General features: G+C 43.4%; 1 protein-coding gene across 5 annotated transcripts in view; it reads left to right on the plus strand.

The window, feature by feature from the left end:
• The window catches only part of CRTC1 (CREB regulated transcription coactivator 1), an 86,118-nt gene extending 68,822 nt beyond the window's left edge, over nucleotides 1-17,296 (plus strand). For 2 of the 5 annotated variants that reach the window (XM_025167996.2, XM_025167998.2), the window contains 3 exons: nucleotides 7,244-7,330; nucleotides 9,266-9,461; nucleotides 11,095-17,296. In XM_025167996.2, the coding sequence (XP_025023764.1) occupies nucleotides 7,244-7,330; nucleotides 9,266-9,461; nucleotides 11,095-11,306 (495 nt within the window). In that variant the 3' untranslated portion in view covers nucleotides 11,307-17,296. The remainder of the gene's footprint in view (nucleotides 1-7,243; nucleotides 7,331-9,265; nucleotides 9,462-11,094) is intronic. The other 3 variants (XM_025167997.2, XM_025167999.2, XR_015797641.1) reach the window with 2 other exon arrangements.
• Nucleotides 17,297-18,353: the final 1,057 nt, after the last annotated feature.

Consider the following 18,353-nt stretch of genomic DNA (forward strand, 5'->3'; position numbering starts at 1 on the left):
GTCATGGGACCGCATTTTGTTCCTGTCCTTTTCTGCAGTAAGCATTTCATAGTCTACTTTCTATCTCATTTTCAGATACTAAAAGTTATCCGTTCATACAGTATATCAGTGGCAGCCCTTTTGATTAAATCTGGATTGGGCATGCTAGTTTTAGTATTTTGTAGGGCTCTCGTATGGTCAGTAAGTGGTGTGAAACAATTGTGGACTTTTTCCCTTTAGAAATTAATTGCCCTTTAACCTGAATTTGTCCGAACCAATTAAGTCCCAGTAACTCCCAGTCTCTTAAGTGCTGGGATTGTTATGTTTTAATCTTTTTTATGGATTACTTTGCAATTGCTGTATTGTGATATTTTATTCTTACTTTTGTTCTAAGTTTCCTTACCAGTCTTGATCCTTAAAAGGCAAAATAAAAATAAAGTAAAACTATATAAATTCCTTAGGTTCAGTGAACTACTCAAAGGGTTATAGAATTGAAAAAAACTTGGGAAGTCAGCTTGTCTAGATCTTTGCATAATACAGGTAGGCCTTGACTTACGACCGCAATTGGGACCAGAACTTCCATTGCTAAGCAATGTGGTCATTAAGCAAGTCACGCCTGATTTTACAACCTTTTTTGCCATGGTCGTTAAGGAATCTGGCTTCCCCTATTGACTTCACTTGTCAGAAGCTGCCTGGGAAGGTTGTAAATGTCAATCACGTGACCCTGGGACACTGCAACCGTTGTAAATACATGCCGGTTGCCAAGCAACTGAATTTTGATCATGTGACTGTGGGGATGCTGTGACGGTTGTAAGTACAAGGACTGGTTCTAAGTCACTTTTTTCAGCACTGTTGTAACTCTGAACAGTTGTTAAACAAATGGTCGTAAGTTGAGGACTACCTGTAGCTGTTCTAAAACTATATCCAGTGTTGGGGGAGTTTCAAGCATCTCTGACTTGGAATATTGAAGATTGTCAGATTTTTTTCAACTGGAGAAGCAAATATATTAGCATTAAACAAACAAACCAAAGCATTCTATTGTGAGCTCCAGAATTCAATATCCCTATAATGTAATTAAGGAGTGGTAGCCTTTACTGCTCTGTTGCAACCACCACTCTCTCTTGGCAGGCTCTGAATTTGGCTCCATAGTCTGCATCGTAATGTACTTCTCAAGTGCCTTGCTAAGTAATGCAGGCATAGATAATTGCAACACTAGCACTCTGGCCATTTTTATCTTTAAATTTTGGATCCTTTGAATATTGCAGTAGTGTGAACTGGCTGAGGTTTTCTAATGTAGAGACACTCACACTTTTGAAATGACACTTGCTTTCTTTTAGGCTTCAGTCGCATACTCAGTTTATGCGAGGAAAATAACTGTGTGTAAAACATTTCAAATTCAAAACTTGGACTGTCCTGTTTCAAGTCTGAACATCTGTTTTGACCTTAAAGGAGTGTTTCGAGCTCAGAAGTATGGCCAGTTTCAAATCCAAAATGTTTTGTATTCCCCTAAGAATAAATTGGGATTTCTTTCTTTGTAAATACATACAGGTTTGCACTGCATATTTAACAGATGTAGATATGCCCCTCAGCAGAGTTTTCAGGCCAGTTTATAACATGAAGATAAAAGTTATCAATGTATGATTTTGGGTTAAGCATAAATTCCTTGTTTTTATTCTGAAACAATTAATATACCTGGTATTGATCGTTGGAGATATAGGCTATTGCTGACTTGTTACTAAAGTATATCTTAGGGAAAGGAATCTCTCTCACCATATTTTCTATTTTTCTAATGGAACAAAATGGGGAAAAGACTTATTGAAGCAAAAAAAGTAAAAAATCTTTCTGTTCTAGAAGGTTACAGTGCAAACACACAGTACTGTTTCAGAATCTTTATTCCACCTCATGTGTGATGCAGTTCTTCATTATTATACAGCATATGGTCGTTTCCCCCAATCTGGATACTTTCCAAATGTGTGGGCAGTGACCAGGTTGATGGGAATTCTGAAAGTTAGAGGCTAGAATAGGGAATAATATGGCCTTCCAAAAAATGATTAGATTTATTTATTTAGCAAATTTATATCACCACCCACCTCACATAATGTGACTCTGGGCAGCATACAAACACATTAATTAAAATAACATAGGCAATCTTAAAACACTGAACATAAATCAAAATAAAAACATGAAAAAGCCAAGATCACGGGAGAATAACAGTCACCTAATATTATACAACCACCTCACAGGCTCCCCCTGGGATCCCGAAGGTTGCCAGAAAAACCATATTTTAAGGGCTTTCTGGAAGGCTAACAGGGATGGGGCCAACTTCACCTCAGGGGGAATGATGTTCCAGAGAGTGGGAGCCACAGCAGAAAAGGCATGTTTTCTGGATCCTGCCAGATACAGTGGGGCAAAAAAGTATTTAGTCAGCCACCAATTGTGCAAGTTCTCCCACTTAAAAAGATGAGAGAGGCCTGTAATTTTCATCATAGGTATACCTCAACTATGAGAGACAAAATGAGAAAAAAAATCCAGAAAATCACATTCTCAGCAACTCAGTATTCTCTCTCCCCCAACACTACGAGTTGAGTTTAGACCAAAACGTTCTATTTTAGTTTCATCTGACCATATGACATTCTCCCAATCCTCTTCTGGATCATCCAAATGCTCTCTAGCAAACTTCAGACGGGCCCGGACATGTACTGGCTTAAGCAGGGGGACACATCTGGCACTGCAGGATTTGAGTCCCTGGCGGCGTAGTGTGTTACTGATGGTAGCCTTTGTTACTTTGGTCCCAGCTCTCTGCAGGTCATTCACTAGGTCCCCCCGTGTGGTTCTGGGATTTTTGCTCACCGTTCTTGTGATCATTTTGACCCCACAGGGTGAGATCTTGCGTGGAGCCCCAGATCGAGGGAGATTATCAGTGGTCTTGTATGTCTTCCATTTTCTAATTATTGCTCCCACAGTTGATTTCTTCACACCAAGCTGCTTGCCTGTTACAGATTCAGTCTTCCCAGCCTGGTGCAGGTCTACAATTTTGTTTCTGGTGTCCTTCAACAGCTCTTTGGTCTTGGCCATAGTGGAGCTTGGAGTGTGACTGTTTGAGGTTGTGGACAGGTGTCTTTTATACTGATAACAAGGTCAAACAGGTGCCATTACTACAGGTAACGAGTGGAGGACAGAGGAGCCTCTTAAAGAAGTAGTTACAGGTCTGTGAAAGCCAGACATCTTGCTTGTTTGTAGGTGACCAAATACTTATTTTCCACCATGATTTGCAAATAAATTCTTTAAAAATCAGACAATGTGATTTTCTGGATTTTTTTCCTCATTTTGTCTCTCATAGTTGAGGTATACCTATGATGAAAATTACAGGCCTCTCTCATCTTTTTAAGTGGGAGAACTTGCACAATTGGTGGCTGACTAAATACTTTTTTGCCCCACTGTATGCCATCTCCTGAATCCTGGCTGGAAGGGTCCAGATAATCTGTTTCATCCAGGGCCTCCTGAAGCTGTTTCATAAGCAACTTCTCTATCACCTTCCCTAAAAAGCAAGGTTAGACACTGGACAAAAATTACCCAGTATGGTGGGATCCAGTGATGGTTTCCTGAGGAGAGGGCAAACCAATACGTCCTTAAGGGGCAGTGGAACAACCCCCCTCTCAAAGAGGAATTAACCACTGCTAGAACCCAACCACACAACACCCCTCAGGCAGCCTGAACTAGCCAGGAGGGGCATGGACCTAAGGAGCAGGATCTGAGCTCACAGTCATAAGGACCCTGTTTGCTTCCTCAGGGTAACAGGTTCAAATAATTCCCAGATAACTGAGCAAGACTGCACTCCAGACATCTCCATCACACCTATATCAAAGCTGGCATCCAACTGGGAACAAATTCAAGCAATTTTGTCCAACAGATGCTCAGCAAATTCCTCTGCATGACCCTGTAGGTAAATTTCCGAGTTCTCGTTCCGCAGGAGGGCTTGTAACCTTAAACAAGGTGGTGGGGGTGGCCGTCTGTGGACGCAATAAGGGTGGAGAAGTATTGTCGCTTCGCCACCCTTACTGCCAAAAGGTAGGCCTTAATAGCAGCTCTCACATGTGTTTGGTCAAATTCCTCCCTTGTCAACCTCCAGCGGTGCTCCAGATGTCTCATCTCCCTCAGCTCTTCTGTAAACTACAGAGAGCAGTGGGATTTGCAGGAGGAGAGAGGTCGCACAGGTGTGCTCCTATCCAAAGCCTCAGCCACCCTCTCATTCCAAGCAACAGCCAAGGCCTCAGTCAGACTGTGCAGCAGGTAATCAAGAATAACCCCCAGCTCCATCTAGAATCTATCTGAGTCCATCAGTCGCCAGAGGCAGACCAAGCTAATAGATCCTGTCTCCTTGTGGCAGAGGGCAGTACCAGAAAATCTCATGGTTACCAGGACATGATCTGACCATCATGGGAGGCCACAGAGGGCTCCCCCAATTCCACATCACATTGCCTCTGCTTGAATGTGAGCACTGTCCCATGTTGGGCCCTGGATGACCTGGGATAGGCCCATAAACTGTAATGGTGGCCATGAACATTCCGGCCATCTCAGACCTCACTCCCAGGGAAGGCAGATTGAAGTCCCCCAGAACCATAAGCCTGGGGAACTCCACTGCCAACCCCGAGACAGAGTCAAGAAGCTCAGGCAGGGAGATTGCTACACAGCATGGAGGCTGGTACAGAAGCAACAATCCCAGCTGATCCCTAGAGCCCAACTTAAGGAACAGGGTCTCACATCTGGCAATTTGTGGAGCAGCACCTCTGAAAGCCATAAGAGACTCCCAGATGACAAATGCTACCCCCTCACCCCCACCATGGAGTTTCAGCTGATGCCACACCCGAACCTCCCCCCCAGACACAGCCAGGTCTCAGTAATACATGCCAGGTTGGCCCTCTCATCTGTGATTAAATCACAAATGATGGAGGCCTTATTGCAGGCCAACCTGGCATTTAAGAGCAGCAGGTGAAAGCCAGGGCCTCTGAAGGTCTGCTGCCCGAGAAATGTGGTCAAGTCCCAGGGGGCTGGAACATGGAACCAGTACAAGGCACCGCCTTCCCTGTGAGTGGCCGGCCCCGGTCTCCCACCATATCTTCCATACCTGTCATCACCACGATATTCCAACCCACCCCTGCCACCATCACGATTCCTGTTCCCATCAGCCACAGTTGCTATAATAGATAGGAATTCATTTGTTTATGCAAAATTTTATATACCACGTACTAAGTTAGATCCAAGGACCTTTACAGTTAATCAGAGATACAAGAATTCATGAAGAAAACCGCAAAATATTAAAAAGTACTGATTATGTGGCAACCCTAATGCAAAACCAGGGCTTGAGCATTTTCCTAAAGATCCAGCTATAAATTAGATCCTTGCCTCTCCTGGCTTGTATGCATAGCCAGGAAAGGCACAACAGCGTAAGTATGACAGGTGATGAATGCATTGTTATGGTAGGGAGTGATACTACCAGCCATAAATACAAAAAACCATCACCTGGCTGTTCCAGGGCTCAAGCTTCTTCTTCATGCTATTTAGCATCTACATGAGGGAAGTCATCTGTATATCCCTGCCTCAGGCTGATCAAGGTATGCAGTAGAAGTCCTTACCTGGTTCCTGGAGGCTGTCATGGTCTGGATAGGGCAACGCAGGCTCAGATTGAATCATAGCAGGACAGAGTTCTGTTGGTACAGAAACCTTCTGGTTCCATGGATGTTTCACATTTTGTCCCTGGATGTGGTCACACTTCCCCGAAGATGCTGGTGACCAATCTGGCAGTTCTCCTGGACTTGTTGCATTGGTTACTGATTTGCTTTTGGATCAAGCTCAAATGTTTTTTATTACCTTTAAAGCCCAGTATGCTTAGCTCCTGGATACTTCCAGGACCGCCATTCCTTCACCCCCTTACCTAAGATTCAGCCCCACCCCACAGATTCAGACTGCAGTTTGGACCGGTTGAAACTTCTGGATATCTTCAGAAGAAGCCTCACATAGAGTGCATTGGAGTGGGCTAAATGCAAGATGATGAGAGAATCAGTCACGTTTTCTGGGCCTCCTAATCCTGATACCACACAGTTGCCACAGCAGCAAAAGCTGGGCAACGCTCCCCTAGCCGCAGCCTCCACTTGCTGTTTTACCAGGAATTGAATTCAGGGGGAAGCCCAGAATGCAGATCTGCTCATGTAGGGGGAGTGCAACCCCAGCCAGAACCAATGGATCAGGAATGGAGCCAGTTCTGTTACCAACAAACAGCAACAGTGTTTGCTGCAGTTTAGTCTGAGTTTCTTTGGATGCATCCATGCTCTCACAGCCTCAGAACTTCCATGGCATACCTGGTCCAGCCTGGGGTGGGGATATATGTAACAATTTTTGGCATATTAATGATTCCTCGCTCCAAATTAATATATGGCCTCCTAGTGGTTTCATGTAGATGTTAGATAGCATGGAGGAGAGGACCAAGCCTGTGGCACCCCACATTGGAACAACCACCACCACTTTGGATGTTTTTCCCACACACTCACCAACTGGAGCCACCCGCATAGGAAGGAGTGGAACTATGTCTCCAATCCTCACCCCTTGCAGATACTGCAGATGGTCCAGAGAGATAAGTTACAACAGTGCTGAAGCATGACTGAAAATATTTTAGAAAGTCCATTTCCTATAGAACCCTCTGAAACTGAAGCTCCATTACCAGAAAGGAAAGTTTGAGGATTGGCCAGGAGTTGTCCAAAGTGGCTGAAACACTGGGAGATGTAGGTCAACTTCTGGAGGGCCACATATGATTTACCCATGAGAGTGACATCAACATGTAATTGTCCCCTTCAGCAACTGCTACATTTGTAATGTCATAAGTGTAAGCGTCTGTGCCCCAAGTGTTTAAAATCCATGTGGATAAATGTTTTTTAAATTGTATCTCTCCCAGTCTGTGTTTTTCTTCTGCAGTCACTGTCTAGGATGGAGAGAGCTGTCAATGTATTACTTTCTCTCTGTTTCCCATCTTTTATTTCTCCCGCTCCAAATTATCCCTCCCTTTTATGAGCTTCTGTTTCAGGTAGTCCCTCTGAAAACACTGCCTTCTTATCAATGGAATTTGAACAAACAAACTCTGTAATCAACAGAAGTTGATGGCAAACCCTGAAAGCACCATTTTGGGGTGGAGGAGAGAGAGGCACATTCTTCTCTGAACTTGTAAAAATAGGTGGACTTGACTTTACATTAATTCTTGTTTTTCTTCTTGCAGCAAACATCTATCCTAGGGAGTGTTTTTGGTGACTCTTGTTACGATCAGCAGATGACAGCCAGGCAGGCAAATGCTTTATCTCATCAGGTGAGTAAGAAATGTACTTCATTTATGTAATGGAATTGCGCAATCATTCCCGGTCCGTAGCAGAAATGCATCAACAACTTCAGCAGAAACCCAGAACGGCCCTTCGTGAAATTAAAGAACAAGCACTGAAGTTGTTGGTGCTCTCAGAACGGGGTGCTTGTTCTTTAATTTCACGAAGGGCCATTCTGGGTTTGCCTCCTTCCAAGCAACTTCTACAGGGATTCCTGTTCTTTAGTGCGCTGAGTTCATTACCGGATTTTCCCAGGGCAGAAACCCTGAGAGAGTTGCTTGTTGTGAGTCCTGCAATGTAATGGGGAGGTTGGCTTCGCTGAGGAGAGGAGATTCTTTGCTGTTTCACATTCTCAAACATACTTTTTGAGTAAAGCTATTTTAATTGGGGTGTCCGATTAAGTGAATCCATTAGTAGTGTGGGAAAATAAACGTCATATAATTTATTTCAGGGTGTCACCTATCCCCTAAATCAAAATGAATTGTCCTGTGTTTCTTACGTAGACCCTTTTTTAAAGATTTCTACAATTCTGAGGTTATGGGTGTCTTGATGCAGCTGAACAGTAAAAGATGCCAACAATTATCTTTTTACCTTGAAACATTACAGCATATATCACTGGCAAAAACACATTCATTCTACTATCTCCATCTTGAAACTGCCTTTGAATTGCAAACTTTGTGGTTAAAAAGCTTAATTTTTTTCTGTTTCTTCTGGGCAAGCAGGGTATAAATGCAGAAAATAAATAGGATTAAAAATTGAGCTTGATTCCTGGATTACACAGATCCATCCATGCAATTTTCTTGGCAACAGAGCAGATATAGATTGTTCTTGCCTTCTTTTGAGATTTTTTTTTTCTTTCAATTTCCTAATCTAGCCTACAGCTCTGGAATTCCCTGATGGTCTTCCACCCAAATACTAGTGAGGCCTGACCCTACTTAATTTACAAATCCAGACAAGGTCAGCCAATGATGAGAAATAAATAGGATAGAAGAATTTAATTGAATAAAAATTAGGGCAATAATTCAAGGTCTATCCAGCTGTGGGGCATTGCTGCCCTCTGGTGGGAAGATGCAAAAAGTAAGGATGCTTGTTAAACTCTTGGGCTGTGATACTTGCTTTGGAATAAGATCCATAAAGACCGTGGTAAGTATGTAGCAAAGTGGACAGGTTAAGACTTTGACTGGCTTAGTCACGGGTTTTTCCAACTGTGTTTGGGGGAACCCCAGGGTTCCACAAAAACTTGATAGGGTTCTGTGAGAGACTAAGGAAAAAAAGTTGACTCAAAGCAGCCAGTTTTCTATCACTAGAGCTTGGCCTCTTGGTCAGGGATTCTAGAGTCTATTTTTTAAAAGTAACAGGTCCACAGCCTTAAAAAAGTTTGAAAAACACTTTAATGACAGCTTCCAAATATAAAAAGAGCCCCAGAATTGGGAGCTCTCCTTTTCTGTTGACATGACTGCTTTTTGTAATTAAAAAAAAAAAATTGACAAGCGTAGCCCCTGGCTACAAAAAGGTTATTTGCCTTGTTTTCAGGAGTAATGTTAAGCATAATTTGCTCAGAAGAAAAGAACCATGGAAATGGTCATAGACTAGACCACGTGGTTGGATGCTAGATATGAAACTTGGCTACTCTTAGTCTATGATTGCCTCCCAACCTCCTCTAGAACCAAATGCAAAAGCAGGGAGAATCTCTTGCCTTCAGCCCTTGCTTGTAAAAGGCCTCTTGTTGCAAAGCGGGATGGACTTTTGCTCCAGCTCAACAGGGCTCTTCCTCTAGAGGACAAATTATGGAGCCATGTGGGATCTATGTCTGTAGGTGCAATCTATCTCACAGTAGACTGAGGATGAGAAATAGGGAAGAAGTTGTGGCCTTCACATCCTACCTCTGGTGGGCCTTAGAGATAGGCCTTTGATCTGATCTCCAGGATTCCTTCCTTCAGCTCGAGCAGTTCAACATGATTGAAAACGCCATCAGCTCCAATAGCTTGTACAGCCCCTGCTCCACCCTCAACTACTCCCAGGCAGCCATGATGGGGCTGACCGGGAGCCACGGGAGTCTCCAGGACCCACAGCAACTCAATTACACCAGCCACGGGAACATCCCAAACATCATCCTTACAGGTACTGCAACACTGTGGTTTTATTGATTGACAGATTGATTGAGTGATCAAATTTATATGCTGCCCATCTCACTGCGTAACTGACTCTAGGCGGCTTTAGGTCCTTGGGAAATGCAGGTAGGTAGGAAAAGTAGGAAATGCAACCCTAACTCTTTGAATCAGGGATAGGTAACTTTCTTGCACCTAGGGGTGGTGCATAAGTTATTTATTTATTTTGCTAGCTGTAGCGAATGTGATTAGTGATGTCATAATGTCATTGGAGGTTTTTTTGGGGGAATTGCGTTAATGGGTTGAAATGGGTACTTCAAACCTTGCAGGAAGCTTCAGGCATCCATTTTGCCCCCTTCCGTACAAAAAATTGGCCTGATTTTTTTTGTAATGCTGTGGAGTGCTTTAAGGAGTCAAATCACTATTTTTACTCATACCTCATAACCATCAAAAACCAAAGGAACGTGTTGGAGGTTCAGGGGGCTGCAGAAGAGGTGCTGGTTACTGCTACATGTGATCTGCAGACTATGAGTTGCCAACCCTGTTTGGGGAAGGAGGTATTTAGCAAGTTATGATTATGGCCTCTCTGATGAACCTTCTAACTATACATGAAGTGAGGGGAGTAAGAAAAGATAGATATAACAAATGGGAGGTTGGCTGGGTGGGGACAAGATAACTGCCTCCAAATACCTGAAAGACTATCGTACAGAAGAAGATGAACACTTTTTGCCTGCTGCATTGGAGGCCAAAGCTAGATCCGATTTTTTTAACATTTAACTGAACACAAGGAGAAACTTTGTGATTCTCAGAGTAATTTGAAAATGGTCCCATTTAGGTCAGAAATAAAATTTAAAGCTCCCTAAGATCTTGTGTGTCATCCCAAAATTTCATAAGTGAACACATCAAGAACTTAGGCAATTTGGTGAACTCTCTGCTTTTTATTTATTATTTATAAAATGGCTGAACCTTGAATTCAAGGGAAGTTGAGCTGCCTAAGATCAAGCAAAGGCTAGCCACTCCCCCCTAATTCTGCACCAATTCTGAATTGTCCGCACTGAACAGGAGACTGGATTAAGTGGCTTCCTTCGTCATCCTACAACTCTTACACAAGAGATGCTGGCTCAAGACCGTTGGTCACCCACTTGTGACTTGAAACAGCAGGAGGAACCATCTGTTTCCAGTGTGGGGAACTTGAGGCCACACTGAGTCAGCCTAGAGTCTGCAGCCTGATCGGCAACTACCTTTTTAAATTTAGGACAAGTTAGGATGTATTTTAACCAATAGGCAAAGGGCCATTAGCTGAGTGCCAGTTAAGTCACTTCTAGAAGAGTCCAAAGCTAGGCAGAAGTTCTTTATTAAGCCTGTTCATTGGTAGAAAAACCACAGAGCCTTAGTGGAGCTCTCTTCTGGGGCCTCTGTCATAGGTTACTGGAGAGGTAATCAACAAGGGAGAGTTGTTTTTACCATGCCCAGAACTATTGGGATGTGGGCTAGAAGAGAAAATCCAATGATATTTTCAGGAGATTTCTCTTCTCTTTTTTTTTACTAGCTTCACTGTGTTAGAACAAACAGCTCAGACTGAAGGAGAAACTGAGCAAGCCTAATCAAAATGCTCTCTCTCTTTCTCTTTTTCTTTCTCTCTCTAGTGACCGGGGAATCGCCTCCCAGTCTGTCGAAAGATCTCACCAGCTCTTTGGCCGGGGTGGGGGATGTCGGCTTTGACTCAGATTCCCAGTTCCCTCTGGACGAACTAAAAATCGATCCCTTGACCTTGGATGGGCTTCACATGCTCAACGACCCCGATATGGTCCTTGCTGATCCCGCCACAGAGGACACTTTCCGGATGGACCGGCTGTAGTGGGGAGGGGAACGGGAAGGGGGTGCTGCGCAAAAAGAGCGCATCAGAATCACCAAGTCCTGGAATGTCCGTGCCACTCTGGTGCTTGGAGGGAGATAGGGCCGAGCCCGTCTTGGATCTCTTGCATCCAGTCAGGGTCCCTGGACAGCCGCAGCTCCACTGTGTGTCCAATTTAGCAATGCTTGTTCTACACTTGCCGGGCAGCCGTCCTGCTCGCCCCACCTCCCCCAGCACCAACTTAAACCTTTGTTCATGCCTTGCTGTTGGGAGAACCGTATCTCAAAGAGCTGTCTCCACCCCAATCCCCCTTTGCCTCCTCCCTCCGTCACCAAAGTTCCAGCAGTTGGTCCTCTTTTGTCCTTTGCACTAAAAGCTTTGGGCTTTTTGTTCAGGAAGTGGAGGGGCAGAGAAAGTTATTCCCCCTCCTCCTCCTTCCAAACAGAGGAGCTGTCCAGAAGATAAAATAGGTGTATTGTTTTGTTTTCATTTCTCTGTGTAAACTATCCAACCTTTGGCTTCTGTTACAAAAACAGATACCCCGCATGGAACTGAGGGATTTTCTGGGAATCAGGGGACTGCTTGATGAATTTTTTTGGGGGGGGGAGAAGTACATGACTTCTGGAGCTACCTTGTCAATACCGCTGCCTTTCCATGGAAAAGGACTGGAACTGGAGAGGTGGAGAAAGCCAATTGTGGCTGTCCCAGTGAACTCTGTAAAGCAGCTGCTTGCATTGGGAGGCGGGGGGGCTTGCAATTGTCTGCTTGATTCTCCAAGTCCATTTCCTTGACTGTTTTCTGGAGTCCCACCATGGGACTCGTTTGCCTGTCTGCATGCAGCAGCTTTCAGAAACAGCTGTCTGACCACCCCACCCCTGTCGGGAGATTTAGTGGCATGAGCCACATAATTCCTCTTGATAAACTGACCGTGTAAAACTGTTTTTATTTTTGTTCCTTCAAAGAATTTTCAGGGGGAGGCAAGGCAAGCGGAGAGAGGAAAAGAAGGCACAAATGTTTTTCTAATTATACATGGAAATTCTGTCATTTGTCTGAAGGAATAAGAACTGCGTCTCCTGCAGGTTATTTTTTTAATCTTTTTTTTTAAGGCAGCAATCTTTTTTTCCCCCTCTGCTTTGGAAGAAGTAGTTCTTGTTCTGTGTATATTAAAAAAGAAAAGAAAAGAAACCTCTCTCTTGTGCTTGAAAGATCTGGTTCTAACCAAACCAGTCTGGTTTATCTCTGTGCTCCAGACTGATTAGATGGAAATCCTCTAAGGTGGCTTCAACTATACAAGGAGACCATGACATGCTCAAACTAGGGTCATTCATTAGGGTTAGCCATAATGGGATTTGTCTGGCTCATGGGTCCAGTTATATTATGCAAAGCAGGCAATGCTTTCCTGATTCTGGGCTCCGTAAAGTAACCTAGTGTTGCTCTGTTCACAGCAGTGTTGCAAAGTAAAGGGGTGTTTCTTTCAAATGCAGGAATAGTTGCGTGGATGCATTCAGATACGAGGACCCCAGTTTGGAACTTTGTACCTCTGTCATCCTGAGAACTGTAGAACTCAGAAAAGCTACTCAGTGTGGAGGTTCCCAGTGAAGCTTTTCAACAGGAGACAGTAAAACATTTATTAAACAGTTCCTGGTTCTCCTGATCTAGGACCCATTTGTTTTTAACACTCATCCCAGTTGTTAGTTGGTTCTGGAATGACCCTGTGACAAATGCTCATTCTAACACCGTCCACTCGACAGGATCCTTTAGGTCGGTGTTTCTCAACCTCAGCAACTTTAAGATGTGTGGACTTCAACTTCTAGAATTCTCCAGCCAGCTATGCTAGCTGGGGAATTCTGGGAGTTGAAGTCCACACATCTTAAAGTTGCTGAGGTTGAGAAACACTGCTTTAGGTAATTCTTACTCCCTGGGACAAGGTTGTATGTATTTGCAGTAATTGAATTATCTGGCTTTGCAGTCCCTCTCTTTGGCCAAAACTGGATGGGTGGTCCCCAGACTAAATGCCCCGCCCCCCACCTTATATCTCTTGAATCTAGGATTTGAGGCATGTCACCATCACCTCTGGCTTCCTCTTCCACCCTCCTGAATGCCTCTTACTATTCTTTGCTGCCCCCATTTTCAGACTCCCCCTTCCCAGTGAGTTGTAGCTGGATTTTTGTGTGTGCCCACACACGTGCAGGTAGCAGGGATATCCATTCTGAGTACGTGTTTGGTTAACGTTTTGTTTGTGCCATAATCAGTTTATAATTTTTGCACTAAAGAGATGGATTTTTTTAAAAAGTGTACAGTCTTGTAGGTTCTTTGTGTAACGTTTTGATGTGATGTGTCCCCCCCCAGCCACCCCAACTTTCAAATTCTGAAAAATGCTCTCTCCATTTCATAACCCTTGTCAGTATTTTAGCTTGACCGCCTCTAGTACTCCCCGTGGTCTATTTATTTCAAATTTGCTATGGCTGTTTCTCATAGACAGGAGGAATCCATAAGTAGAAACCAGAGGCTGTGTTCTGCTTTAAACATGGGCTAAGCAGGCAAGTTGCATCTTTCTAGTTTCTGATAACACAGCTAGATGTGTTGATTGTTCATTCAGATATCTTCATCTCTTGTCTTATTTCATCAGCATGCCAAAATTTCCTTTGGGCTTTGATCTGTAATGTTGGGGCAGTGGGTAGGCAAAATGCAGAATCCAGTTTGGGAAAGATTCCTTGATTCTTGAACTGGGTTTTTTTACATGGAGATATAAATGGCTATTTTCTTTCTCTCATTTTTTAGACTTACACATGTACATAGGAAAACTTGTGTATTGATAAATTGTAAGTAGTTTTACAAAATGGCCTTAATTTACTATTTATGTATATACATAACTGTATGTGACTGTGCATGTATATGTGTGCATGTACTCACACACATATACATACACGCAACCAGACAAAACCCTATCTGAATGCAATTTAATTTGGAATAGCTGAGCATCAGGGACCATTTGTTTTCAACAAATATTATTTCAATTTTTCCTTGTTAGGCTGGAGAAGCTGGAAATGCACGTTAAAGACGATAAGGTCGTAGAACAAGGAAGAAATTGAAGACATAAACAGTAACATAAGCTGTGTTGTGGATCTGATTTTGCTGGTTGAGGTAGTAATTATTGGCCCAATGATGATCTCTTTTATGCACCTTACTTTCTGTTGGTTTATAAAACTCATGTGGAAAGTTCCCTCCCTCCCTCCAGCCCTTGAGTAAAATCTGCATTAAAGATTGAGGAAGTGCGGGCGGAGAAATATAATAAATAAATGGACAAGAGCTCCAAGTCCATGGGATCTCCAGCTTGCCTAAACTGATGTGGGGCGGGGGAGGGCAAAGGAATTATGTTATATGTAGGGCTTAGAAACCCCAAAGTTCCGTTCTGTCTTTTTGGGTTCTGCTCTGTGTTTTTGTTCTAACAAAAAAGGATTGTCTGGGGAAGTAAGCCTTTTTATGGTTGTTGGCGCCTGCATGAATGGTGAAGAATCCATCAGAAAGTGATGCCTGTTGTTTAGATAGAGAATTAAGACTTTAATTTTAAAAAAAAAACAGATACGTCTTAACTGTGAGCTTAATTTGGAGCTGGATTGGACCCCACAATGGGCATAGTTATGAAGTGGTCCTGTATTTTCATTCCTTGCAGCCTGATTCTCATTTTTCCCCAAGGAGCTCAGGGGCAACACTGACCATTCTCTGCCCCAGCCTCTTTTTAGCCTTGTAATCGGCACAAGAGAGAACCTCAACCAAGAGAAAATTACCGGCCCAAGATCGCTAAGTCAGTTTTGGGGCCCAAAGGAGCACCTGTATTTCTCATCTGAGTCAGATACTAAAATCCAGAGGGAGGAAGCCTGGGGCTCTCTGGATGTGCTGACTTTCCATTTCCAGTAGCCCTGCCAACATGGTCAGTGGCAAGGGATTGTGGGTTTTGCCATCCAAGTCATCTGGAAGGCGCCAGGTTGCCTATTATCCAAAGCTACTGCTGTGTCTACCAGTTTCCAGGCTGCCATTCATTAGGTGGACACCAGTTCCTGTGGGCTGGGGTGACATGCGTTAATTCATCCTGCCAGCTGGCCATAGGTCCCCTCCAGTCCTACAGCCAAGCTAAGAGTGCTGCTGGTCAGATATGCTCCAGAACAAAGGACATCATGCGAATAAGGGCATCTCTTCTGGGAAATTTTTATGAAATATTTTCTTAATGCTGGAAGATACATTTTTAAAATAACCTGTCCTCTCCTCAAGCCTTTGTTTCTTTTTGATTTCCATATCATTTCAAATGAATCTCTTCATTTCTCTCTCAATAAGCTGGGCAGAGAAGGACTTGGTGGGTATAAGCGGTGGGCTGCCTCTCTCCTCTCCCCCCCTCTACCCAACCACCCCTTGTCAAGCTTCCTTCCCTTCTCCGCTTCCGCTCTGGGTCTGTGAAGAAACAAGAAGGCTCTGTCGTCTTTGCGTTTTAGGTCTGTTGGTGTTCCAATGGGAAGCTGTTATCAGAATCAAATGGGCATCAGGGGTTGCTTTAATTTCACATATCTGATTTTCCTATCTGCTGTTGGCTGGGGTGATCATAAGATTGAGAGGGAGGGTACTTCAGAGTAAATAATCCTTTCTCTCAGCTGACCAAGCGGAAACTGAGATTTGGTACAACTTGAGTTTGACAATGCAGAGGAGGGAGGATAAGTTATTTCTGTGTTAAGTAGTTCTGTTTGAAAAAGAGAATGGGAGCCAGAGTCTGGGACGTTCCCGAATAGAGACAGTCTTCCTCTGAATTCCAGGCGTCAAGGAGAAATACCAGGGCAAGTTAGTTGCCTTCTTGTCTTGCTTCGTGGGCTTTCAGAAGATACCCAACAGGACGCTGGGACTGAATTAGAGAAAAGACCCTTGTCTGATTCAGCAGCACTTTTTGGGTGAGGGTGGGCAAATGGGACGGCTCACCTTTTGCTAAAGGCCAGGCTATTTGCATGTTCAAAGAAACTGCATCTTGTTCTTGTTAGAATTTGCTGCATGTTAGCAAAACTCTGGGCTTAGTCTCCTTGGAAACATAGTTTTATGTGAGCATAATGTCCCCAAGTATTTCTGTTTTGTTTTTGTTTTTTAAGTAGTCACCCAAGAGATTTTTTATATGTATATATATATGAAGATAAGTATTTCTGTTTTTCTCTCATGGATGCTTTGTGGCCTACCGATTTCTCATTTCCCTTCTCCATTGGATGAACCGTTCAAAAATATTCAAAATGAGGCTACATCTCCCTGACTTATAAAACTCTGCTTTTAAACATTGAAGGCGCTTTAATTTAAAAAAAAAAAAACTCCCTTGTCACTGTGATGACATTGTGAAAGAGCAATTTAAATATTTACGTATGCACACTTTTTTTTTTAAAAAAGGAAAAAATTAAAAACCATTTCTGTGTTTTATAGGAGTATCAACAGTGGGGGTGATGCTGCATTTCACACCTACGCATGAGTATCATGGTGACATTTAATAGCATATTATGAATCATTTTTATCTTTTTAAAAGCAGAATTTGTATCATTTTTGTGGTTCTTTGTGGCAAAATGTGAAAGGGCAGGAAGGGTGATAACAAACACTACATCAAGGCACTTATTAATCTGTTTGTGCTTTCGCTATTGTATTTCTTTCTTTCGTTGAGAAAGGTGTGATATGTTTGTATATAAAAATAAATATGAGATTGGCCAGTTTTCACTGTTAAAAGAAAGAAGGGATGGTTATGTATTATTTCTTTGGAGATGCAAGAGCACTCCCGACGCAACCACTGTTTGACAGAGCATTGTTCTTTTTTATTTAAAGCAAAATATAGTAAGAGTCAATATCCGCAAGGCATATTTGGCAGAGGGCCTATAAATATGCAAAAATGTCTGTGCCTCATGAACACAGAACAGTCCATAACAGTGTTTTTCAAACTTGGCCACTTCAAGATGTATGGACTTCAACTCCCAGAACTCCCCAGCCAGCATGGCTGGCTGGGGAGTTCTGGGAGTTGAAGTCCACACATCTTGAAGTTGCCAAAGTTGAAACACTGCTATAGACCAGTTGTCCATAGAAATTTGGCGGCAAATTGCTGAATTCACGTGGTGTGATTTTTTTTTTTTCATATTTTAAAAAGGAAAAGGCAAAATGCGTGCATTAAATCTCTGTAGGTTTAATCCCCTATCACTGTGTTTATACAATGCTTAACCTGGTTATTGCATTAATGTGTTTTCTGGGTTGGCACAATACATTGAACCATAAACTAGCCAAGTGGCCTGGCTTCCGGAAGAGAACTGACCAAGTGTAGCACGTTGTGTGAAGGCAGCTGCTAGGTTTGCAACTGACCCGATTAATTAAGCATGTTAAGAAACAACCTATTTCGTTGAAAAGGCTAACCACAAAAAAGTGTCAAGAAAAGCTTCCAAAATACTGGGTCTGCTCCCTATAGCATTCAGAGCAAAATAAAAATAAAATCTAAACTGCCTCCCCCCCAAACTTTAAAAAGAAACGTTCTTCCCTCTCTCCCCCAGCCCAGAAACAAGAGTGTGGCTGCTGGAAGTGTGTTAAGGTCCACCTTGCCACCCTCTCTCCTGTGCTGGTAGGCACATCTGGAGGGTCATTCTTGGCTCCACATTCTAAGAGGTCTATTGGCAAACTGGAGCGTGCCCTCCAGGGAGGCTCTGGGACCAAGAGGAATCTGGGAAGCCAGTCCAGAGAAATGTAGCCTTTAGGCTGGAAAAGACTAAGGAGGACCCAAGGCTGTTGTGGGACTCTTACCCAGGATGGACAAATGTGTTTTCTTTTGTTCCAGAGGATGCTAGAATGAGCAGCTGGAAACCGGGGAGCTGACTGGTGCTAAAAGTGAGGAGGCCTTTCCACCCCCCCAGAGCTATGTGGCAGTGAACCTGGCTATTTCAGAAAGAGATGGGCTCTCCCTTGTTTGAAAGTGTCTCCTGGGAAAGCTTGCCTTGTAGATCCTGTGTTGACCTGGCAGTTGGAGTAGATGACCTTTCAGGGTCACCTCCAGCTCCAGTT

This window comes from Python bivittatus, unplaced genomic scaffold (assembly GCF_059951505.1).
Source record: "Python bivittatus isolate LINGU-HERP-01145 unplaced genomic scaffold, Pbiv_v1 ctg000580_np1212, whole genome shotgun sequence".
Taxonomy (NCBI): Eukaryota; Metazoa; Chordata; class Lepidosauria; order Squamata; family Pythonidae; genus Python; species Python bivittatus.